Raw genomic sequence first — 26,792 nt, forward strand, 5'->3', positions numbered from 1 at the left:
AAAATGGAGCACACAGTATATAAACAGAAAACTTTAACAGCCCCGACAGCCAGCGATTGTAACTCCTGGTGATCATGGCAGGTTTCGAGTGTTTCATTCCGAGTGATGCGACTTTTAAACCGAGAAGATTTTACTGAAGCATGACAACGCGGAAGAATCCGAGGGCACAGTCCCAGATTAGCTCGGCTTGTCGACAGGCACTTACCGATGGTGGTGAAGAGCTTGCGCGCCACCGTGGTGCTGAGGCGGCCCGACTGGCGCAGGTGGTCCGCGAGCGCGCTCATGGCGACGGCGAACAGGTACTTGCCCAGGTACGGCAAGCTGGACAGCAGCCCGTTCTGAAACACACGAGCGCTCACGTATCTTCCCAGCTGTTGTTATTTAAGCGTCACCCTTGATCGCACACTTACTTACAGACATCATGTAGACAAGGTCAGGGGCAAACTATCAACAAGAAACAACCTCCTGAGTAAGCTCACCTCCACAAAATGGGGTGCCGACCCACATACTTTACGTACGTCGGCACTTGCACTCTGCTACTCGGTTGCTGAATACGCTGCCCCAGTTTGGGAAAGATCAGCGCATGCGAAACGAGTGGATCCTCTGCTGAACGATGCCTGTCGCGTAATCACGGGATGCCTAAGACCCACCCCGGTTAGCCAACTTTATTTGCTTAGTGGCATAGCTCCACCCAACATCAGACGAGCTATAGCAAGCGAAGCAGAGCGCCTCAAGCAGCTGCGCGACCAGCGCCATCCTCTCTTCGGACAAAACCCTCCACACACACGTCTAAAATCAAAACGGAGTTTCCTCACCTCAGTTCAACCGCTCGAAACCTCAAAACAAAAGGCCAGATTGTCAAAATGGCAAGCAACACTGCCTACGGGAGACCAGGCACCTCTAATCTCACCCAACGAACAACTGGCCTCTGGAAATGAACTAAAATGGCCATTATGGAGAACCCTCAATCGCCTACGAACTGGGGTGGGCAGATGCAACGTAAACGTGTGTAAATGGGGATACCGAGACGGGACGGACACGTGCCAGTGCGGACAGACCCAAACAATGGACCACCTCCTGGAATGCAGCAACTTGGGGGAAGTGTGCAGGAAAGAAGATCTGGCAAACGCTACGGCAGTGGCAGTTAAATGCGCTGAATTTTGGCGCGACGTGATATGATATATATACTATGTTGGTCTTTATATTGTAATGTGACTCCCCATTTTGGGTTTGTTTTACTTATACATATGTGTATTGTATTTGTATTTGTGTGTATAAGTAATATGTGGGTTGTCTGTGGCTTGGACACGATTAAATAAATAAAATAACAGGCACTGTAAGGGAGTCTGTAACGAGGTGCACAGGAGTCAAGAGATAAAAAGGCAGCTGACATTGGGGGTATAATAAAGCGAAATGGCGCTACAGATTTATGGTGTACGTAGCTTTGAAGTCGGCACCGCTATGTGAGATCCCCAAAATATTAACAGAGTACTGTTTACGATTCCTTCTTGTTCTTAATTTCTGAATAACCAAGAAAAGAAGCATGCTATGTGAAGAGGCTTCGTTCGTAATATAGCAGTTACCTTGATACGGACTAATGAAACTGATGTTTGGTCTATGTTCTCTTCCGGAAAATGCTGAAAGGATACACTGATGGAAAAAATCCCAACACCAACAAGGAAATGTGCGACATAAACGAAAATTGGAAGGCTGTTTCTGCATCTGAAAGATAACATCTACTCAAATCTCGCGTTAGTCACAGAATAGTGGTTCTCTCGGCACCACTATGAGGATGCAAATCAGGTTTGCTTTAAATATTCACCGTAACGACTGTGAGGGTTAGTTACCCTTGAGACTGGATGTAGTGAGCTGATTTTAGTCAAGAATGCATTTAAGGCGACGAAGACATCATTATCAACAGCTCACTAAGTTTGCACGAGGTCGCGTAATAGTGCTACGAGAAGTTGGATTTTCTTTCCACGATATTACAGAATGAGATGGCAGGAATGTAGCCGCTATACATTACTGCTGGCAGCAGTGGTTAAGGGGAGGGACGATCACAAAGGGTTCGGGCTCCGGATGGACAGGTGGAACTACCGAGAGCGAAGACCATCGTGTTCGGCGGTATGGCTGTGGCACATGGTACTACGTCTGCAGCAGCAATTCTAGTAGCAGTTGGCACCACAGTGACGCAACAAACTGTTACAGATCGATTACTTCAGTGACAGCTCCGAACTAGACACACTGTAGCGTGCATTCCGCCGATCCCCAGCCACCGCTGTTGGCGACTTTAGTGCTGTCAACGAGAGCTGATTGAAGGGTAATTCGAAGTTCTATTGTGCTTTATGATGAACAATGATTCTGCCTCGGTGCCAGTGATGGCCGTGTGTTGACTAGCAGGGAGTAGTTGAGGGCCTGCAATCAACCTGTCTGCGTGTTAGACACATTGGACCTATAGCTGGAGTTATGGTCTGGGGTGCGATTCCGTATGATACCAGGACCACTCTTGTGGTTATTCAACATACCCGGACTGCAGATTGTACGTCACTCTGATGATCTGACCTGCTGTGCTGTCATTCGTGAACAGTATTCCAGGGAGTGTTTTCCAACAGGATAACGCTCGTCCACATACCGCCGTTGTAATCCAACATGCTCTACAGAGTGTCGACATGTTGCCATGGCCTGCTAGGTCACCAGATCTGTCTTCAGTCGAGCACATACGGGACATCATCCAACGACAACTCTAGCGTCATCCAAAAACAGCATTAACCGTCTCTGTACTGACCGACCAAGTGCGATAGGCTTGGAACTGCATTCCACAAACTGACATCCGGCACCTGTATCACACAAGGCACGCACGTTTGCACGCTTGCATTCAACCGGTTACACCGGTTATTAATGTATCTGAATTTCACATTTCAAATGGTTCAAATGGCTCTGAGCACTATGGGACTTAACATCTGAGGTCATCAGTCCCCTAGACTTAGAACTACTTAAACCAACCTAAGGACATCGTACACATCCATGCCCGAGGCAGGATTCGAACCTGCGACCGTACCAGCAGCGCGGTTCCGGACTGAAGCGTCTAGAACCGCTCGGCCACAACGGCCGGTATTTCACATTTGCAGTGGCGTTTTCTCGCGCTAACGTTAACCTGCGATATTGCAACGTGAATCACTTAAACATCTTACATAGACAAATGTGTTCCCAAAATTTCATTATTCTACACTAATTATTTCGTGTTGTTGCATTCTTTTCCTTTAGTGTATTTTGAAATGTTTGGTCGGTTTGCAATCTTTCTTGCTCACAGCGTTCACCCGAAGACCATTCACAGTTGGACTGATAGGAACTCTAAAGTCAAATCACGGAAACAAAATCGCAACGGTGAAAGTAAACAGTACAAACAAAATTCATTTATACAAAAGAAAATATCGTTTGAACGATTCCACTTACGAATGCAATGTTATTACACTTCAGAATATAATCTGCATGATTAGTACACCCTCAATAGCACATTCTGTCATTTTTTATCAAAACACTTCCAACAGAAGCTAATGTTTGAGGCAACTAATAAGAGGGACGTCGGTTTCAAGTTTGTGATGTCACGAAAACTCCCCTTACTATACCTTCATGCAAACAAAGTATTTGAAAACATCAACAGGTGGTTCAAAGCAAACTGATTGTCTTTGAATTCTAGCAAGGCTTTGTACATACAAAACAGTAATTAATTTTTGTAGCTAGTGTTTCCTATCACGTGTCTCCTCAAATCATGAGACAGAAGCACCAATAACCGTTAAGTTGTTGGAATTACAGATAGATCATAGTCTTAATTGTAAAACCCACTGCCTATAATTAATGAAGCACCTTCGTTGAGATACATTTGAATTGATGAAGCACTTTAGTTGAGATATATTTGCGTTACGTGTGATTATTTCAATAGGTGGTTTAAAAAAGATAAACTAGTTTATTCTGCTTATGCCCACTCACTAATTAGTTAGGGAATAATTCTGGGAATTCAGCTTACGATAAGAATGTTATTAGGTATTAATTCTAGAACATCCTGAAGAGATCTCTTCAAAAAATTTGGTGTTTTAACAATACATGGAGCCACCCAGGCAGTTTGATCATAAGAACAGTAAACATTGACCTTGTACACTCAGGCAATCACTTCGACAATTACTGGAAGAATTAAGTTAGGAAGCACGTAGTTTTTAACACAGAATGTTGCGTATAATATTCTTATGCAGTCCCAGAAATGGCTTATCACGTTAACGAGACGCAGAGAAAAGGTATGTGATTTGTTATTGGTGTGCATGAAAGTGTAGCACAGATATCCAGTGAGTTTGGTTGGTTTACTTTTGGAAAATATTACGTAAATTATAGCATTTCACTGTGAGCAGGTCAATGTTACACATGTAGATCTGCCAAGGAATGACGTGAACAATCAACAAGTCTCCGTTTGAGGGCATTGCTGCAGCGTATGTGCAACATAGCGCGACTCTGAGTAGGGTATACAGGCACCGACATGCAAGAAAGGGATTATTGTGGCATTTGGGCATTTTCGACGTGCTTGCAGTAAATGAAGAAACGTAAACTATGGCGACGTTATTACCAAATGCGTTCAAACAAAACCATCGTGCTGTTATTCTTTTCTTGGCTGCCGAAGAACCGCTAGACATCCATCGGAGAACGGAGAATGTGTGTGTCAGATAGCATATCTGTCGAAAAATACCGTTGTGGAATGGTGCGGCAAGTTCCGTGCTGGTTGCGATTTGGTACAAGACGCCGGTCAGTCTGGGAGGGCAGTCTCGCCCATTACGGATAACAACAAGCCGGCGGTTGACGATGCGATTAGGGCGGACCGGCACATAACTATTCGTGCGCCAGCGAAGATCTCGACATCAACTTCAGTAACGTGCAACACACTATCCGGCAAGAGTTGGGCCGCCGTAAGCTCTGCAGCCAGTGGATGCCACGGGTTTGAACCCCTAACAAAAAGTAAACCTGATGACTCTTTGCTTGAAACACTTGATGAATTTCATTGTTTAAGGTCACATGTTCTTTGAGCGCATTGTTGCAGGCGATGAAATCTGGTGCCATCACTAGGAACAGCAGTGTAAAGCGTTGACGATGCTCGAAGTGGTGCCACTCATCGTCTCGTCGTCCCAAAGCCATCTGCTGGAAAGGTGATGCTTAGCCTGTTCTTTGACTAGAGGGGCCTATTGCCCATTGCGTTCAAGGAATCTGGTACTTTCATCACTGGATAACGGCACTGAGCAACACTGGGGAAATTAGGGCGTGCAGGTAACACTTTGCCGTCCGCACGTCTCGTACAAATTTATTCGCTTGGCACCGGCAGCGCTAAGTCGGATTACTTGGCTTGTCGCCGGCCGCTTGTCACCTTTCCGTTGATGACAAGCTTCAAACACATTGACTTTTGCGCGCTTTAATTTTCCGGAATTCCTCTATTTTGCCGTATCGTTCCACAAAATCGTATTTTCTTTTCAAGTAACTTCTCTACAAGTTCTACACTGTTATAATACACTACTGGCCATTAAAATTGCTACACCAAGAAGAAATGCAGATGATAAGCGGGTATTTATTGGACAGATACATTATACCAGAACTGACATGTGATTACGTTTTCACGCAGTTTGGGTGCATGGATCCTGAGAATTCAGTACCCAGAACAACTACCTCTGGCCGTAATAACGGCCTTCATACGCCTGGGCATTGAGTCAAACTGAGCTTGGATGGCGTGTACAGCTGCCCATGCAGCTTCAACACGATACCGCAGTTCATCAAGAGTAGTGACTGGCGTATTGTGACGAGTCAGTTGCTCGGCCACCATTGACCAGACGTTTTCAGTTGGTGAGAGATCTGGAGAATGTGCTGGCCAGGGCAGCAGTCGAACATTTTCTGTATCCAGAAAGGCCCGTACAGGACCTGCAACAAGCGGTCGTACATTTTCCTGCTGAAATGTAGGGTTTCGAAAAGATCGAATGAAGGCTAGAGCCACAGGTCGTAACACATCTGAAATGTAACGTCCGCTGTTCAAAGTGCCGTCAATGCGAACAAGAGGTGACCGAAATGTGTAACCAATGGCACCCCATACCATCACGCCGGGTGATACGCCAGTATGGCGATGACGAATACAACACAGACGCGACCATCATGATGCTGTAAACAGGACCTGGATTCATCCGAAAAAATGACGTTTTGCCATTCGTGCACCCAGGTTCGTCGTTGAGTACACCAACGGAGGCGTTCCTGTCTGTGATGCAGCGTCAAGGGTAACCGCAGCCATGGTCTCCGAGCTGATAGTCCATGCTGCTGCAAACGTCGTCGAGCTGTTCGTGCAGATGGTTGTTGTCTTGCAAACTTCCCCATCTGTTGACTCAGGGATCGAGACGTGGCTCCACGATCCGTTACAGCCATGCGGATAAGATGCCTGTTGTCATGTCGACTGCTAGTAATACGAGGCCGTTGGGATCCAGCACTGCGTTCCGCATTACCCTCCTGAACCCACCGATTACATATTCTGCTAACAGTCATTGGGTCTCGACCAACGAGAGCAGCAATGTCGCGAAACGATAAACCGCAATCGCGATATGGTACAATCCGACCTTTATCAAAGTCGGAAACGTGATGGTACGCATTTCTCCTCCTTACACGAGGCATCACAACAACGTTTCACCAGGCAACGCCGGTCAACTGCTGTTTGTGTATGTGAAATCGGCTGGAAACTTTCCTCATGTCAGCACGTTATAGATGTCGCCACCGGCGCCAACCTTGTGTGAGTGCTCTGAAAAGCTAATCATTAGCATATCACAGCATTTTTTTCTTGTCGGTTAAATTTCGCGTCTGTAGCACGTCATCTTCGTGGTGTAGCAATTTTAATGGCCAGTAGTGTAATTATCCACGTAGAGGTGATGTCACTTTCCATCAGAAGGGGTCAATAGTTCCATAACTGTTTTTGCTAGAGGCTGTCCAACGCCGGAATATATCTATCTTGAATGAGGAAATGTATCCCGTACTCGAATCACACAGCATCCTAATGAGTGTGCCGTATTTCGTAATTTTCGACGGATTGCAAACTTTATAATTTACCGTGTACGGCAAGGTATCATTCCTTCATCAACTGAGACGTTTTGACTTAGATCAAACGTTTATTTAAGCTTTTTGGAAAAATAATCAATTACGAAGTGCACTTTGACAAGCCGGGCGGCATTACCCAGTTTATTGTTGCTGTCGGAAAAATGTAAAAATGATAATACTTGTCTGAATCGGTTGCGGAACATCGTTTTGCGAAATATCGGTGTGTCTATCAACGGATTCGTTGACCAGTAATCATTGATCCTTGCTTTTCTTACAGTTCCTATTAGGATAGCAAGCCCAAACCATTTTCTAAGTTCGGGTCCCGTAACGTCGACAAATTTGGCATTTTAAAAATTCAGTTTCCTTCTATTGCAATTTTGACTGTAGTACTTTTTGGTTTCGTTGCTAATATATTCAAATAGATCTTTCCCAATATATAATTGTACGAAGTCATCGACGCTCTGTGTATCTTTGGGAAATATGTTTGGACCCGAGGATCCTTCAAATTTATTATTGGTCCTCGGTAAATCAAGTCTGACCACTGTGCACTGTCTTCTTCGTCTGATTCAGCCGAATCAGTTGGCAACCGTAGCGTTCTCCGAATTCTTCTTGGCCTTATTTCACTATCGTCCTACGATTCTGCTTCACTTTCATTTTTTTGATATCCAGTGTCTTCTTCCCAATCGGCCAAGTCGGCCGGAACGTCAGACAAGACGTCCGCGCATTCATTGTAAATAATCCTATTGTCTCTTTCGTCCGCCATGATGAAAGGGCACAAGGACTTATAAAAACAAAACACTTGTTGACGTGTTAATTTATTGTTACCTAAACAAAACACCAACAGAATGCAAAAGATACTAACGTGGTGTCGCCGGTCACTGAGCGATACTATGCTCACGATATGACTGTGGTGTCGCCGGCCGTTGACCGCTATTTCGCGCACGACACCACTGTGGTGTCGCCGGACGGCATAGTGTTAATGTGAAACACCCGAGAAAACTGCAGCAAGGGGTGCTGCTGCTTCACGATAACGCACGCCCCTATATCGCGAATGTCGTAACGCAGTTACGCCAACGCAAGCGAGAGACACTCGATCAACTGCTCTATAGTCCTGCTCTCTCCCCTTCGGTCCCTTACAAAAGACCTTGAAGGGTCGACGATTCTCTTCGGACGAGGATGTGCAACAGACAGTTACGGACTCCACGCAGCGGGATACGGGATTTCACCAAACGGGTATTTTCAGACTGGTGCGTCGGTGGGACGACTGCCTCAATGTTCACAGCGATTTTGCCCGCGTAACTTACCGATTCTGGACTGTTCCACCTTCGGACGGAAACTTTTTTCGTTCCTTATGTATACGTAAAGATAAAGCGTAGACATTTTTATTTTGTTGCATTTTATTCCTCAGTGAAAGTGATATGGAATAGTAATGCTACAAACTGTCCTAACCGATGTAGGTAGGTATGTGCTTGCACCAGCAGGGCGGGCATGGGCCCGCATACCGTGTATCTGTAACCTGTTTCTTCCGCATATTAAGATGCCACGCGAGGTCCTGACTAAGCGGGACAGGTTTCTCCTCAGAGCGCGTGTGTCGACAGGTCAGTTTGCTTAGCAGGAAAAGTCTTAGATTCTACAGGTCCGTGGTTTTAATCCCCGTTACCGTCAGTCTTTAAATAACGAAGTAGCGTGTTGGGTCACATCTTTTAACGACGCCACAGAGTAAAACTGTATGCATTTGAACGATCTCGCAGATGATTTACATCTAGCAAAGCAGCTCAGTGTGATATCTGCTATCCCCACAGATTTATGTGCAAGTACCATTTTAAATCCCATCCTTCAACAATATATATATATATATCTATTTGTTTACGGCGAGGGTGAGCAGCTGCTTTTAGGACCAAACTTTGATCATCTTTATGCCTTAGCACATTTCGCAACAGCTTTCTAAAAATGCGACCTCCATATACAAACTGCGCCGAACACAGTAAATTGGGATTTCACTTCAACATGCGTTGTGTACGCCATTCGATTGTGGTACCGCGATCTTCCTTAAATGATACTATCAGTCTGAAAGCACAAAATCTCTTTGTAAGGGGATGAGGAGTAATACTGGTCGACCAAGGGTGACTGAACTGAACCCATGAGAGAATCTTTCGCGCTTAGCGCTAAGAAAATTGTTTGGAGGACTAGCCATAAATTGCGAATTCCAGTGATGCATGCGACGAAACTTTTAGGCAAATGTTTGTTATGGCATCCGTGTCATTTATGGCTGTAGTAAGCTGCAAGTCTCTGGCAATGGTTTACACGCCAAGCAACAAAATGAAAGGCTGTTGCGTGAAGAAGATGTTCTTCATGGTGACGCCTTCAGACATGAAGAGACGTTTAATCTCAACGGAAAGTTAAATATTCATAACATGTTTATTCAGAAATCAGAAGCTCCCCGTGGGATGCTGCGTGTGAACGAGACATTCCAGAACTGAATGTTTTTCAAGGGGAGAGTGTTGTACCCGGAGGATAGCCTACCTAGGATGATATTTCCTGACCGCTGTTTCAAACTAGTGACCGATTTTAGACTACATGAGGGAAAACACAGCAGAGACCGCCATAAGCATTTTCCGAAATTTTCCACTTTTTTGTGAGACATGGAGTTTTGTTTTTTGCAGCGTTTGTAAATATTACAAGTTCTACATACATAATGTGATCAAAAGTATGCGGACACCTGGCTGAAAATGACTTACAAGTTCGTGGGGCCCTCCATCGGTAATGCTGGAATTCAATATGGTGTTGGCCCACCCTTAGCCTTGATGACAGCTTCCATTCTCGCAGGCATATGGTCAATCAGGTGCTGGAAGGTTTCTTAGGAAATGGCAGCCCATTCTTCACGGAGTGCTGCACTGAGGAGAGGTATCGATGTCGGTCGGTGAGACCTGGGACGAAGTCGGCGTGTAACAACAACGACGCTGTACTATTGTACATATAAGTAATTTTTTTCTTCTGATTTTTCGATAAACTAGTGTAATTGATGTTCTGATTTCATTTCTTTTTTGTTTCATGTCATTGTGTTAGGAAAACTGTAAACGCGTTTCAATGTGAATATTAATGTTTATGTCAAATGTCAAGCAATATTGTAACAGAATTGAAATGTAAGAAACGTTGAAACTGTTGTAACATATTTAAAATTGTAGCTGTGCGTCTGGTCCATACGTAGGCAATGTGTTAGGATATGTAGAATGCAAAACCTCGGGTGAATACCCTGTCTGTAAGGGAGCGGTAAAAGGTGGATGGCAGGCGAGTGCGGGAAAATGCACGCGGGCACTGCACGGCACAACGGGCTCAGTAGTAGTTGGAGTTTGGCATTGGTCTGAGCAACACGTTCTGGAGCGTGGAGGCTCTCCTGGAAGACGTAGTTTCATTGAGCCTCGGGTATGTCGTTCCAACGACCACACAGCATGGCAAAATTCCATAGGCACTAAAAGGAAAAGTATTGCGACGCTAAGAAGAATTAAAGTGCCGATACGTCAAGAGCCATAGTTGGGGTTGTATGTGTGCTCTGTGCCTCGCCATCTCGCCGCCCGCCGACCGCCGCATCGATACAAGCAGGTTGAAACTTTTAGTACTGTATTCGTATGGCCAGAGAGTGAACTATTCAATAACAACTTAAATTTTACCAGAACTTTCCTATCATTTAATTATCCTCACAACTAACCTAGATAGGGTCCTTTCCAAATGTTGTGCAATCCGAGTGTCCCGAAATGAAAAATTAAATTTGGTGTTAACAATAATTACTTGCAGACCTAGCTATGTTATAATGGTGTTTAAAGAACTGTTTTGTTAATGAACCAGTAAATGAATAACGAAGGTCTAACGAAGTTGAAAGATAACTTTAATATTGATATAGTAATGAAGTTTAATTATTTCGAGACAGATATAAAGATATTTAAATGAGCAGTAAATAAGATAAAAAGAGTAGTAACTCATATACTGGAAATCTTGAACGCATGATAATTTCAGTAATCAATTTTTTAATATAGTAATCATAACAGTTTCAGGGTCCCCCCCCTCCCCCTTTTTATTCATTTGAATTCTGAAGTGTTCCACATTGGTTTGACCAGCAAAAGTTAAGTCAATATATAAGTCAAAATTTATCAGTGTTTTATCTTTATCAAAATTGACATTTTGTGTGTGGCTCGAAAGTGCTATTTCTAGGATAACCTATGCCCGATTTTAATCAGATCAATAGACAGTACGAAGTTTTGCAGTATACATTATAGTGTAGTGTTATGTTTTCATGGTTTTTCCATATCAGTACAGAAAGTGAAACTATCAGTTCAATAGATTTTCTGGTTCTAAAATTTACTATATTATGCAGTGTTACTACGTGTTGTTTTGCATGAATACACACCAACTTGTACAGGGAAGAAACTCAGTTAATGCCTAAGTAGGCTGGCGACCGTATTATTAACAAATTGGTAGCATCTTCTGCATTGCTTTTTGTCCATCCTGACGTGTAGTTGCATTTCGAACTTGCTTGACGTATCATTGTTATTACAGAGTGGGTGTAAGTCTGATTTGCCACCATTCAGGTACACACGGTCAATATCTATACAAAAATCCTGTCTCGTAAGGTAAACCCCACTCACTTACCATAGTACAGGCTTTAATGAGTATTGTGTGCCCCACGCGCACGTTACAGGCGTTCCAAAACATCCCAAATGCGTTCAATAGGATTCAGGTCAGAACTTGGTGCAGGCCAGTCCATTACAGAGATGTTATTGTCGTGTAACCACTCCACCACAGACCGTGCATTATGAACAGGTGCTCGATCGTGTTGAAAGATGCAGTCGCCATCCCCGAATTGCTCTTCAGCAGTGGGCAGCGAGAAGGTGCTTAAAACATCAATGTAGGCCTGTGCTGTGATAGGGCCACATAACACAACAGGGGGTGCAAGCCCCCTCCATGAAAAACACGCCCACACCATGACACCACCGCCTCCAAATTTTACTGTTGGCACTACACACGCTGGCAGATGAAGTTCACCGGGCATTCGCCATACCCGCACCCTGCCATCGGATCGCCATATTATGTACCGTGATTAGTCTCTCCACACAACGTTTTTCCACTGTTCAATCGTCCAATGTTTACGCTCCTTACACCAAGCGAGGCGTCGTTTGGCATTTACCGGCGTGATGTGTGGCTTATGAGCAGCCGCTCGATCACGAAATCAGTTTTCTCACCTCCCGCCTAACTGTCATAGTACTTGCAGTGGATCCTGATGAAGTTTGGAATTCCTGTGTGATGGCCTGGATAGATGTCTATTACACATTACGACCCTCTTCAACCGTCGGCGGTCAGTCAGTCAACAGACGAGGTCGGCCTGTACGCTTTTGTGCTGTACGTGTCCCTTCACGTTTCCACTTCTGTCACATCGGAAACAGTGCACCTAAGGATTTTTAGGAATGTGGAAATCTCGCGTGCAGACGTATGGCACAACTGACACCCAATCACCTGACCACATTCGAAGACCGTAGGTACAGCAGAGCGCCCCATTCTGCTCTCTCACGGTGTCTAATGACTACTGAGGTCGCTGATATGGAGTATCTGGCAGTAGATGGGAGCACAATGCACCTAATATGAAAAAACGTATGTTTTTGGGGGTGTCCGTATACTTTTGATCAAAGAGTGTATGTAAGTGCCGTATAACATATTAAAGCTGCTTTGAGGCTGTTGTCAATTCTCCAGCTACAGAGTTTTATGGTGAGTAAAATCCTGTGTATTTGTACTGTGAAACTACAATGCACAGCAAAAATAAAGGATCACTTTTTCGAAGCCCCGTGATTGTCAGACGCAGAAGTTTGAAATTTAGCCCAAAGGTGCCTACAACCTTCTGTGATGGAGCAAAAGCGTGGCGCCCTGCAACGTCAACCTCGGGCGTAGCGACGGTTCCAACAGCAAGATGTTGACACATGCAAAAAAAAAGCCAGACCTCAGAAATTCCTGCGACTTTTAAAGTAGATTAATGATGTCATATTGGCTCCAAATTTCACCCAAATTCTGCACAAGGCCACGGGACGTGTCACATGATTGGAAGGTCATCACGCCGTCTCTTATCCATATTTCACTTCCTCTTTTGGCGCCTCTGCGATGGAGGTCAGAAACGCGACATCTAGTGTTAAAATGACGACGTTTTCTTATGGGTGGCCGAGGTAAGCATTTCAGACACATCCCCGATAGGAACCGACACGAAAAGTTCTCAGGAGGCGGCATAAAGCTCGTCAATGTAATCACTCCTTCATTTGGGGCGTTGATTCCCACGCATTTCGCGGTCGAAAACAACAGTTCGAGAGCGATAATCAACAGACGACACTCTCGATAAGCCGCGACGTTGCTGACACACTGTGGATGATCCAACCATTCTCTAAGGACATCGTGGGCCTGTAACCCACTGAAAATGACTGCACTCTTTGGAGTGTAGTGTAACTTCAATTTTTCCGTTGATATACAGGATGGAACCGCTAATGATGATTCAAAACCGTACAACGAAATTTGAACGTGATCCGAAGCAAGAAAGGGTACTCATGCTTATTGAACCCTCTTGTGAGGTGGTCATGAGGAAGGGGCTGGGGCAGGAAGATATGACATTGGCACATGTGTGAATAAAGCGGCAAAGGGTTCCTCTAACAAGGGCAAGGCCTCGAACACGGCCAACCGTTTAGGCTCAAATTTGGCAAGTCGCTTGTGTACAACCTAAAACGAAGGACACTAAGATATTTTGGGTCAATACCCTCGCAATTTTGAGAAAATCAGTCCTAAAGGTTATGACGAGCAATCGACTCAAAATTGGCGAGATCGATAGACGCAATCTTCTCCACAAATCGAGGAAAGAAGCTTTTACAACTGCCGCTTCTGTACCCACATGGTAAACGATTTTTGCCGACAGCGCCGATAGCGCAACGGCCAAGGTAACTGGTTGGGAATCGGAGAACCCGGGTTCGAATCTCGAAGAAACCTAGCGGATATTGTTCTTTTCGTTTGTATTTTTCCATATATCAATTGATAGGGATAGGGGGGTTAATAAGGTAAGTAAATGAATAAGGAATGTTAACAATAAGGTAGGCAAACTAATTTCCCAAACGCCGTGAGATAGTAAAATAGTACACTTTTAAGCCTTGCCACAAGAAAACAACTCCGAGTAAGAGTGCTGCGAATTCCTCACGAGGGATCACAGATAGACAACCGTGCGAAGCTTGTTTACAGCGAGGCACGGGACAGAATGCACGCGGGGAGAGTTATGTTGTCCCGCTTGCTTCTTCGTCATATCATAGTTGTGAACCTGGAAGAGTGAAGGTGTCCAGCACGAGCCTTATAGAAGTCAATCGGAAAGAGTTGTTTTCCGTCATTAGGCTGCCGCGAACGTCGCGGATACATGTAGTGATTCTTCCATCGTTAATGCGCCGAATGAAATACGTTTTGTGAATGAATACAGTGTTCTTCCGTAAGTAACATATGACGAGTACTGTATGTAGTTTGTAGTAATTAGCTCGTCTAGCCGGCCGAAATGGTCGTGCGGTTCTAGGCGCTGCAGTCTGGAACCGCGAGACCGCTACGGTCGCAGGTTCAAATCGTGCCTCGGGCATGGATGTGTGTGATGTCCTTAGGTTAGTTAGGTTTAAGTAGTTCTAAGTGTAGGGGACTGATGACCATAGATGTTAAGTCCCATAGTGCTCAGAGCCATTTGAACCATTTGAACATAGTTACGAGCCTGTCACAGACGATGGCAAGCGGTATGTTTTGGTTTGTAAAAGTGTTGCAAGACAGATGCATTGTAAATGCCCTACCGGAATCAGGCAGTTCTGTTTCTCGGCGTTCCAGATTGATAGGGGCGACTATCGTCGAGTGATTTTTGGAGCTGGAGCACGAAATGACTTTTGTTGATCCTGAAGTACTATACCATGAAGACGATGCAGAAGGTGATTCAGTGGAAGATAACCCGACTAGTGAACGCAAAATGGTCATAACACTTTGGAAATCTCCACGTCACTGGGTATATGTGCTTCATCTGTTCCCATGACTATTACGAACCGGTTACTAAACTATTGAACTACGGTACTATACCCCTTGAAGAAAAAGTAAAGGCGGTGGCGCTAGCCAGGAATCATCCAAATTGGAACTTACAAACACTGCAAAAGAATAGAGCAACAACAGCCCTGAAAAGGAAGAAGGACCTGAAATTATGGGAAAGTGATATCGTTAAAGGAGGGACAAGATACGAGAAATACCAGGCGATAAATAAGTGGACATACGACCGATTTGTCGAATTTCGTTGTCGTAACGAGAATGTAACAACGAGAGTACTTCAGGAGTGGTCTGCAGGTGCAGCGCTTAAATATACGACCAACAAGGATTTTACGTTTGCTGCATCATTATCTTGGGCAAGAAATTTCAAATCGGAGTATAAAATTCGTCAACGGCACGTTACTAAATACGTCTCTCATAAGGAGGTACAAAATATAGAAGATATACAGAAAGTGGCGGCTCTTTTCAGCACGAAAACGGCGTCACTTACGACCGGTTTTAATCGTGATTACGTGATCAACACCGATCAAACAGGATGCGAGTCTCGGTTGAACATTCGACGCACATTATCGCATAAGGGAGAAAAACGAACCCTTATCGCAGTTTGTAGTAAAAACAAACTAACACATCCGTACACGGCGCTATATGCCATCACAGCCTCTGGAAAAGTGTTGCCTAAGGTTTTCTTGTGTTTACAAGAAACGAATGCTACATTTGGTTCTCGGGTTGTAGAAGAGGTCAATCGTTTAACCGACTCGTTGAAAAATGTTTACATTACCTGCTCCAAATCCGGGTAACTGACGAATGCAATTTACAGAACATTTCTTGAACGTGTTTTAAAACCATACGTTTCTGATAACAAGTTTTGTCTAATATTGGATTCCTGGAGTGGACAAATTAATACTACAATATATGACGCAATGTTTATAGATGTCGAGGGTCAGCCGACGTGCACAGTAAAAGTAATACCGCCAAACTGCACACCCGTGTGCCAGCTGTGTGATATTTATTTCTGTCGCCAGGTTAAAAACTTTATTTCCAGGCTTCAGAATTGCAGTGTGCTTCTGGAAACCCAGCAGGACTTGAACAACCGCACAAATACAATAACTATTCACAACATAATTCATAACCAACTTTCAGCACCGATTTTTCATTCAATGATATCGTATGCGTGGTACGTATCAAAGTTAATTTCCGAAAAAGACATATTTTTAAATGTAAACCGAGTTTGTTTTCCGCCGACTCTTCGGAAGCAACAGTGTGGCTGTCGAAAGATTGCATTCATTAGATGTTCTTGGTGCCGTGAGTATATTTGTTTCGAATGGTTATATGACAAGTACCATCCATCAAGTTGTTCGAAGAAAAGTGAGGACATGTAACAGTGACTGGAAGAGCCATTGTAAAGCGATCTGGAGCAACATTTTAGTTGTTTACTATCCCAAGAGGTTTGGCTCAAATGGCTCTGATCACTATGGGACTTAACTGCTGTGGTCATCAGTCCCATACAACTTAAAACTACTTAAACCTAACTAACCTAAGGACATCACACACATCCATGCCCGAGGCACGATTCGAACCTGCGACCGTAGCGGTCGCGCGGTTCCAGACTGTAGCGCCTAGAACCGCTCGGCCACCCCGGACGGCCCCAAGAGGTTTGAGAAATTTATTTGCCTACTTTATTATTATCATCATTCCTTATTGATTTACTTACCTTATTAACCCTCATATCCCAATCAATTGAGATATGGAAAAATACATACGTAAAGAGAAACATCCGCTAGGTTTCTTCGAGATTCGAACCCGGGTTCTCCGATTCCCAGCCAGTTACCTTGGCCGTTGCGCTATCGGTGCTATTGCTGAATAGCATTTACCAGAAGCGGCAGTTGTAAAAGTTTCTTACCTCGATTTCTGGAAAAGTATGCGTTTTCGGACCCCATATCTGATGATGAAAAATACTCTGTTTACAATTATCTATCGATCCCGCCAATTTTGAGTCGATTGCTCGTCGTAACCTTTAGCGCTGATTTTCTCAAAAGCGGGGGGGGGGGGGGGGGGGGGTTGCCCCATATCTTAGATTCCTTTGTTTTAGGTTGTACACAAGCGACCTGCCAAATTTGAGCCGAATCGGTTGGCCGTGTCTGAGGCCTTCCCCTTGTAGGAAGATAGAGTTCTGCAACACCCATATGTCACCTGTGTCCCTTTCCTGAGCACTTCAAAAATGTAATTGTACAGACAGAACCTGCGATGGAGTCCTAGCTGCCTGTAGTCAGGCTACACTGCTGCTCTAGCCCCTGCTACGGGGCATGCGGAATTGGAAAGTTGTTAGGGGACTGCCTGCCTGCAGGCGTCTAGGACTTTGTCACAGATTCTCTCTGTATAGACCTATTTTTAAAGTGCTCAACAGTGGTGCGCAGTTGACACCAGGGTGTTGCCAAGCTGGAGGGTCTTAGAAGAACCCTTCGCTGTTTTATTAATGGATGAGTCAATGGCACCCCACCCCCCAATAATCACGCCACAGGTGGGTGTGAAACGGAGGAGCTGAACAAGCATAATCACCCTTCGCTGGTCTGGAACACATTAAAATTTCGTAGAATGTTTTCAGTGGTCTGCAGTGGTTCCATCCTGCTCATCACATCGAAAATTGTGGTTGTGCTGCACTATAATGTACCTACGCTCGGACATCCTTAGAGGAGGGTTGAGTCGTCGGGGGGATGGGAGGACAGCAGTGACAAAGTAGTTAAAAAAATTCGCCCTGTTGCTTACTGTTCGACTGCGAAAAGAGTGGGAATCAGCGCTCTAAGAAAAGGAGTGCTTTCATCGACGCAATTTATGCAGCCCCCTGAGGGCTTTTCATGTCGATTCTGAGTGGTGGTGTTTCTGAAATGTTTTCCTCTGCCACCCATAAGAAAACTTTGTGATTTAAACGCTATTGTCGCCGTACTGACCTCCATCGCAGAGGAAACAGAAGACGGGGTTAAATGTGGGCAAGAGGCGATGTGACGACCTTCCCATCGCGTGGCAGGTGCACGGTGGCGTCGGGCAGAATTGTGGACAAATTTGGTGTCAATGTGACATCATTAACGCACTCTACACCTGTCTTGAACTTCCGAGCTGTGGTCTTTATTTCGCATGTGCCTACTCCTTGTTGTTTGGAGCGTTACTGAACCCGAGGGCTACATCGCAGCGCGCCACGATTTTGCACCGTTACAGAGGAAGGTTCTAGACCCGCCAGGGTAGCCAAGAGCGCTAACGCGCTGCTTCTTGGACACGGGTAGGCGCGCTGGCCCCAGATCGAATCCGCCCGGCGGATTCACGACGAGGGCCGGTGTGCCGGCCAGCCTGGATGCGGTTTTTAGGCGGTTTTCCACATCCCGCTAGGTGAATACCCGGCTGGTCCCCACGTTCCGCCTCAGTTACGCGTGTAGCAGACATCTGCAACACGCCCGCACTATTTCACGATTTACACTAGACGCAGACAGTTGGCGTACACTGATTCGATTCTGGGGGGTACGGGGTGGCGGCAGGAAGGGCATCCGGCCATCCCTAACACTAACACTGCCAAATAGTGCACCATCTTGTACCTTAAAACGGAAGGCTTTTTTACCACGCCACATTTGATATTAGCAAATAAAATTAGCTTTTTAATGTCTTAACAATTTTCTCTGCCTCTAAATTCGAAATATGTGTTAGTTGCCAATATCTCCTGTTTCAAATCTTTTAAACTTGTAATTGGTTTTTGATAATACCTCTTCTTAATTTGATTTCACTTACTGGTTATTGGTATATTGGAGAGTAATAATGTAACACACACTATTATATATAGTATTGACAAGATTTTTCTCTACTCCTACACTTTTAATTTTGAATAGAGTATTTGTTGCTAGATACATTATGTAGTATTTCGCCCATACTGTTTGTTCTCTGCATCGAAGAGGCATGACAGAAATAAACGAAAGGTTGAAGAGTGGGATTAAAATTGGATGTGAAAGGATATCAGTTTTAAGCCTTCCGTTTCAAGGTACAAAATGATGAACGATCATCGATGTATTGCTTAATCATCCTCACGTTATGTAACTACACAGTGCAGCACTATTGAAGTTCCACCTTTTCGAAACAATATTAAGACAGTGCTCTTCTCAGTCAAAGTAAAGAAGAATTACAAGATCTGTCGAAAGGAATGAACAGTCTAATAAGTACAGAGTACGGACTGCGAGTAAATCGAAGAAATACGAAAGTAATGAGGACTATCAGAAATGAAACAGCGAGAAAGTTAACATCGGAATTGGTGATCACGAAACAGATGAATTTAAGGAATTCTGCTACCTAGGCAGCAAAATAACGCATGACGAACGGAGCAAGGAGGACATACACTGAAGCGCCAAAGAAACTGGTATAGGCATGCTCATTCGAATACAGAGATATGTAAACAGGTAGAATACGGCGATGCGGTCGGCAACGGCTATATAAGACAACAAGTGTCTGGCGCAGTTATTACATCGGTTACTGCTGCTACAATGGCAGCTTATCAAGATTTAAGTGACTTTGAACGTGGTGTTACAATCGGTGCACGAGCCATAGGACACAGCATCTCCGAGGTAGCGATGAAGTGGGGATTTTCACGTATGACTATTTCACAAGTGTACCGTGAATATCGGGAACGCGGTAAAACATCAAATCTCCGACGTCGCTGCGGCCGGAATAAGATCCTGCAAGAACGGGACCAACGACGACTGAAGAGAATCGTTTAAAGTGACAGAAGTGAAACCCTTCCGCAAATTACTGCAGATTTCAGTGCTGGGCCATCAACAAGAGTCAGCGTGGGAACCATTCAAAGAAACATCATCGATATGGGCTTTCAGAGTCAAAGGCCCACTCTTGCACCCTTGATGAATGCAAAATACAAAGCTTTACGCCTGGCCTGGGGACGTCAACACCGATATTGCACTGTTGGTGACTGGAAACATGTTGCCTGATCGGACGAGTCTCGTTTCAAATTCTATCTAGAGGATGCACGTGTATGGGTATGGAGATAACCTCATGAATCCATGGACCCTGCATGTCAGCAGGGAAGTGTTCAAGCCGGAGGAGGCTCTGTAATGGTGTGGGGCGTGTGCAGTGATATGGGACCCGCGACACGTCTAGATACGGCTCTGACAGGTGATACGTGCGTAAGCATCCTGTCTGATCACCTGCATCCCTTCATGTCCATTGTGCATTTCGAAGGAATTCGGGAATTCCATCAGGACAATGCGACACCCCACACGTCCAGAATTGCTACAGAATGGCTCCAGGAACACTCTTCTGAGTTTAAACACTTCCGCTGGCCACTAAACTTCCAAGACATGAACATTATTGAGCATATCTGGGATGCCTTGCAACGTGCTCTTCAGAAGAGATCTCCACACCCTTGTGCTCTTACGGATTTATGACCAGCCCTGCAGGATTCATGGTGTCAGTTCCCTCCAGCACTACTTCAGACATTATTCGAGTCGTGCCACGTCGTGTTGCGGCACTTCTGCGTGCTCGCGGCCGCTCTATACGATATTAGGCAGGTATACCACTTTCTTTGGCTTGATCCTTATGAATGCCATCTGGTTACAGTAAAAATTGTAAATAGCCGTTCGCTCCCTGTATTGTACCCCTGCTATCCTCAGAATTTCAAAGACCGTATTCCGTTCAGCATAGTCTGAAGTTTTCTTTAAGTCTTCAAATGCTACATACTTCGGTTTGCCTTTCCCTAACCTTCTGTGAGAAGTCGTAGGGCTAGTATTATCACGCGTGCTCCTACATTTCTCCGGAATCCAAACTGATCTACTGCGACCTCGGCTTATATTCTTCTGTAAAGAATTCGTGTTAGTATTTCACTATTTCATCTCTCAAATCTACCCATTCTTCTTCTACTGTATTCATTTCTTTCTTCTTGTCAATCGTTCTCTAATGATCTCTCTGAAACTCTCAACGACCTCTGGTTCTTTCACTTTATCCAGGTCCTATTTCCTTAAATTCCTACCTTTTTGCAATTTCTTCAATTTTAGTCTAGAGTTCATAACCAATAAGTTGTAGTCAGAGTCTACATCTGCCCCTGGAAATGTTTTACAATTTAAAATCTGGTTCCGAAATCTTTGTCTTACAATTATGTAATCAGTCTGAAACCTTCTACTGTCTCCGGGTTTCTTCCATACATACAGACTTCTTTCATGATTCATAAACCGAGTTAGTGATGATTAAATTATGCTCTGTGCAAAAATCTACCAGGCGGCGTCCTCTTTCATTCCCTTTGGCCTAGTTTTGTAAGTAGGCGTTTTAGGTTTTTATGTTGGTAACGCCACGTAGCGCTCTGTATGAAAGTCACTGACTGTGCTGTGTGCAGTCTGTGGCTGGTTGGCATTCTTTCAATATTCGCTATTGTAGTGTTGGGCAGTTGGATGTGAACAGCACGTAGTGTTGTGCAATTGGAGGTGAGCCGCCAGCAGTGGTGGATGTGGGGAGAGAGATGGCAGAATTTTGAGAGCGGACGATCTGGACGTGTGTCCATTAGAAAGAGTAAATTTGTAATACTGGATATCAGGAATGACTTTTGAACATTATTAAGGTAAATAAGTTGTTTGTTCTCTATCAAAATCTTTCATTTGCTAACTATGCCTATCAGTAGTTAGTGCCTTCAGTAGTTAGAATCTTTTATTTAGCTGGCAGTATTGGCGCTGTATTGCAGTAGTTCGAGTAACGAAGATTTTTGTGAGGTAAGTGATTCATGAAAGGTATAGGTTATTGTTAGTCAGGGCCATTCTTTTGTAGGGATTATTGAAAGTCAGATTACGTTGCGCTAAAAAATATTGTGTGTCAGTTTAGTGTTGATCGGAATAAGTAAAGAGAGAAAAGTCAGAGTACGTTCAGTTTTGCTCAGCTGTTTAAAAATCAAATAACGTAGAGGTTTCAAATCGTTCAAATGGCTCTTAGCACTATGGGACTTAACATCTGAGGTCATCAGTTCCCTAGAACTTAGAACTACTTAAACGTAACTAACCTAAGGACATCACACACATCCATGCCCGAGGCAGGATTCGAACCTGCGACCGTAGCGGTCGCGCGGTTCCAGACTGAAACGCCTAGAACCGCTCGGCGTAGAGGTTTACTAGCACATTCATTCTTAATTTTTCTAAGGGGATGTTTCAGTTTTCCTTCTCTTCCTTTTCCTACTATCGATTTCCAGGCCACCATCTCTATTAAATTTTCGTCTCCCTTAACTACCGAGTAATTTATTTTATCTCATCATACATTACTTCAGTCTCTTCATCATCTGCGGAGCTAGCTTATATGCCAACTAGCGTTTACCGTATAACCTGTTAATTACAACATTTAACTTAAAAAGTGCCTTGTGACTTAGGTACAAAATGTGTTAGCGTCAAAGTATTGATACTACACTTCATAAAAATTTCATAGTGTGTAGAATGGACAGGCGACGTAATGCTGCGTGACACGAATGTGTGCACTCGTTCGTTGATGAAATCTGAAGTTGACAAATGCAAAGGACACAGATCGTACAAAGACGATTTGTTGAAAAGTTTTACTGTCGATGAAAATTGAGCTGCATGGAGTGGAAAAATTTGAAGGTCAGTTACAAAACGAACTTGACATTCGCAGCATGTTCGTGGATCACAACAGAACAGTGGGGACTTCAACGCGGGAATAGAACAGAAACACCACCTCAAGCGATGCTGCAAACGCGAATTAAATTACGCTTTTTCTGCACAAAAATGTTTCGTTCGGCCAGGCCTGCTTGACGTGTAAATAATATGTACAGTGCTTAATTGTCAACTAAAATGTCTAGGTAGTTGGGGAGTAGGCTGAAGCGGATACGTGCAGTAGTTAATTTCTTCGTTTATTACTTAAGAAAGTTAAACCTCGCAACTTCTGTCTAAAGATTTACTTTCACCAGAAAACTTGCGTTTGCGCATACAGATGTTATACTTCTATTTATACTTAAATTTATTTTCGGAATTAAACAATGGAAACTTATAGTTTGAGGGAACAGTTTGTGTATATTATATGCAACCACGACATGTTCGAAAGTTCAGACCTAATACCATACAAGATAGTTCAACTGTCGCTCACCTATGAAAAACGACCGATCTTAGGAAAATGAAACTTTGTTCAAAATGGTTCAAATGGCTCTAAGCACTATGGGACTTAACATCTAAGATCATCAGCCCCTAGACTTAGAACTACTTAAACCTAACTAACCTAAGGACATCACACACATCCATGCTCGAGGCAGGATTCGAACCTGCGACCGTGGCAGCAGCGCGGTTCCGGACTCAAGCTTCTAGAACCACTCGGCCACAAGGCCGGCAATGAAACTTTGTGGAAACGTTTGTAAGGACATGCGGAAGAGAATGCAAGCATGCACATGTGCATGCGTTTTGTTGTACAGGTTCCTGATATCAGTTGTTGGGATGGAGTTCCGTGCCTGTTTCACTGTGGGCAAGCGTTACCTTATTGGAAAACTTCCAATCCATATGTGGCATACAGCAAACCAGTGCTTAACAGTATTGGTTAAAAACAGTCTTGGTTGCAATTTTAGTCTTTTATTTTTCAACGAGGCGTTTCGCCTTATGTAAGCATCTTCAGGTTATCTTAATTTGGTTATTTCTTAGAAGAATCCTTTAGTCAGTGTAGCCAAAGGACATCGTCGAATATATCAGGCCAACATCGCCTTCGTTAATCTCAGTTTTTACTGATAACCTGAAGATGACTAAAGAAGGCGAAACGTGTCGTTGAAAAATAAAAAACTAAAATTACAACCAAGACTCTTTTTAACCAATACTTATTGGAAAACACTCCCTGGAATGCTGTTAATGAATGGCAGTACGACAGGTGGAATCATCAGATTGATGTATAAATTTGCAGTCAGGGTGCGCCGGATAACCACGACAGCGCCCCTACTGCCACACGAAGTCGCACACCGGACCATAACTCTAGGTGTAGGTCCAGTGTGTCTAGTGCGTAGACAGGCTGGTTGCAGGCTCTCAACTGGCCCCCTTCTAACCCAGCAGACGGCCATCACTGGCACCGAGGCGCAACCAGAGTTCATCATACGCAACACAACAGACATCCGTCCTGGCCTCCAATGAGCTCTCGCTTGACACCATTGAAGTCGAAAATGGCGGTGGTTTGGAGTCACTGGAATGCACGGTGCAGGGCGTCTGACTCGGAGCTGTCCTTGAAGTAACCGATCTGTAACAGTTCATTGTGTCATTGCGGTGCCAACTGTTGCTTAAATGGCTGCTGCAGATGCATACGATGGGCCGGAGCCATTCGCCGAAGACGATGGTCATCCCTCTCGATAGTGCCACGTGGCCGTCCGGAACCCCGTCTGCTTGCGGCCGTACATTCTCGTGACCACTGCTGACAGCAGTCATGTACAGTGGCTGTATTATTCCCAAGTCTTTCTTCAATATCGCAGAAGAAGCATGAAGCTTCTCTTATATTCTCGTAGCCCTATTACACGACAGCGTTCAAACTTGGTGAGGTGTTGATGATAGCGTCTTTGACGCCTTGAAGACATTCTTGACTAATATCAACCCACTGCATCCAGTCTCAAAGGTAACTACCGCTCACACAACCGCTGTAGCGTATATTTAAAGCAAATCTGATTTGCATCCTCATAGCGGTGCTACTAACGCTACATATGCGACTGGCGCGATATCTTAACAGACATCATCTTCCAAGATGCTACTGCAGGCGACTGTCAAATGACTGTACGCAACGGAAAATAATAAACGCTAAAATGAAGATTTGGCCCTGTCTGACTACCCCCTGAAGCAGATCTTAGGATCTCTTAATGCTCTTTAACATATAAATTCCAACCTAAACAGAAATGAATGATTAAGGGAACTAATTATACTAAATGATAAACGTTGTTGCTGCTTATACATTTATTGTATATTAAAAACAATCTTTATTACAAATGTTTATATTTCCTAGCTAAAATTACTGATCCATTGAACAACTCTGCCATTTTATTATGACTGCGCGATCTAATATAAATAACGCGAAATGACTGACATCATGTATGTACCAAACACAAGAAGACACTACTTTTAAATATGATCTACAATGGAGTGCAACGTCAGTGGAAATAAATCCTACGTGAACACAGCTGTTTAGCCTTATAGCCCGTAACAATTAAAAGCAATTAGCAATATCAGCGTATGTACTGCGTTCGGTGCGTCAGAGTGATGGTTCTCGTACACGTCTGCGACGATGGAAGAACTCCAGCCACAAAATAAATTCTTTCAGAGAGTTGGACGGCTGAAGGCGGTCCTCTGACTACTATACTCTAATACTGTCTTGTCCTCTCTGTGTTCTACGGACGAGAAACGCGAACTCCCAGCCACAAGGACGGAGTTCAGATAACGTCTCAACTTATGTATAGGCAGAAGAAGTGCTCTCAATCACTGAAAGCCGCATACTCAACGACGACTTCCAACCTGGAGGCGAAGTACAGAATCTTATAAGTTCACAACAGTACAGTGCCTAACCGTTCTAACTATAAAATTTCGTGAGAGCAAAGACAGCAAGTCCGTCCGTACCAACAAGAAGCTCATACTGAGCGACCGTCACACACGGGAGCTCGAAACGGAAGACCTCTTCTCTCCAGCGCTGGCTTCCCAGCAAGGCTTGGCTCCCTACCCTCGTAATTACGAAAACGAATCATATTCCCGAAACCACGGAATATTCTTCCTCTCTACAGATTCTTCCGATCGCCGACCAACCTTATTTTAGTCTTTTGTCGTCCAGCGCGGAAAATTTGCGAGGGGAAACCTATACTCGTACAATGGTACGCTTCTGAGTAAAATTCCTTGGAAATAACCCAGCTTGCGTGGTTTTCGAAGTGCCGCTTCTTCGTTCCTCTCACCTGCGTCCAAGATTTTCAGCGTTTCCGAAGTATATTCCTTCCGGTTCGGCTACGATACCGACCGCTCGTGACTCTGTAGTGTTCCAGCGCTTAGGTGCTACCACGACCGTCTTGCTGTTTCCTGTGTTTAAGCCGGACCAACACACCTGTGTGGGTCTTCCACCCAGGGCTTCAGTTACGCCAGTCGTTTCATTCCCACTGGCGTTCCAATCTCTACTAGTATAGGCAATCATTCATTACGCCGTTTTTATAAAGACACTGCGTCACCTTTCATGCAATAACCGCTAACAATTATTTACAAGACGTACGTGACAATGTCAGTCTTCTTTATATATTCATACATATGATGTACAACCTATCACATGATACCTAATTGTGTTTGTAGATCACGGCAAAGTACGTGGAAGAGTGCTTGTAAGGTGCGAAATTATAGCCACCTTACTATCTTTCAGGTGAAGACACACTCCTACCAACTTTCGTCATTTCGCACAACTCCTTCTTGGCGTTGCGATTTTTTACCCACGTTTTGTTGTGACTGATCTTCCTCCTTTTGTGTTCCGAGGACACTGCACACACGTATTAATGTGCTTTGTGTAATTTCTTTCTTTATAAACGCGTTTTTACTTCGCAAAACGCGGTGAGCACTATGTTGTGTTTCCTAACCCCGTCGGCGTTCATTTGTTCCCGAGAGAATTTCGCGCCG

At 44.3% G+C, this 26,792-nt stretch overlaps 1 protein-coding gene across 1 annotated transcript in view; it reads right to left on the reverse strand.

Annotated features, from left to right (window-relative positions):
• Positions 1–26,792, reverse strand: part of LOC124593717 (sialin) — a 415,361-nt gene that overhangs the window by 48,507 nt on the left and 340,062 nt on the right. Inside the window, exon 9 of the mRNA XM_047132029.1 lies at positions 206–338. Within this exon, the coding sequence (XP_046987985.1) occupies positions 206–338 (133 nt within the window). The remainder of the gene's footprint in view (positions 1–205; positions 339–26,792) is intronic.

Source organism: Schistocerca americana, chromosome 2 (genome assembly GCF_021461395.2).
Source record: "Schistocerca americana isolate TAMUIC-IGC-003095 chromosome 2, iqSchAmer2.1, whole genome shotgun sequence".
Taxonomy (NCBI): domain Eukaryota; kingdom Metazoa; phylum Arthropoda; class Insecta; order Orthoptera; family Acrididae; genus Schistocerca; species Schistocerca americana.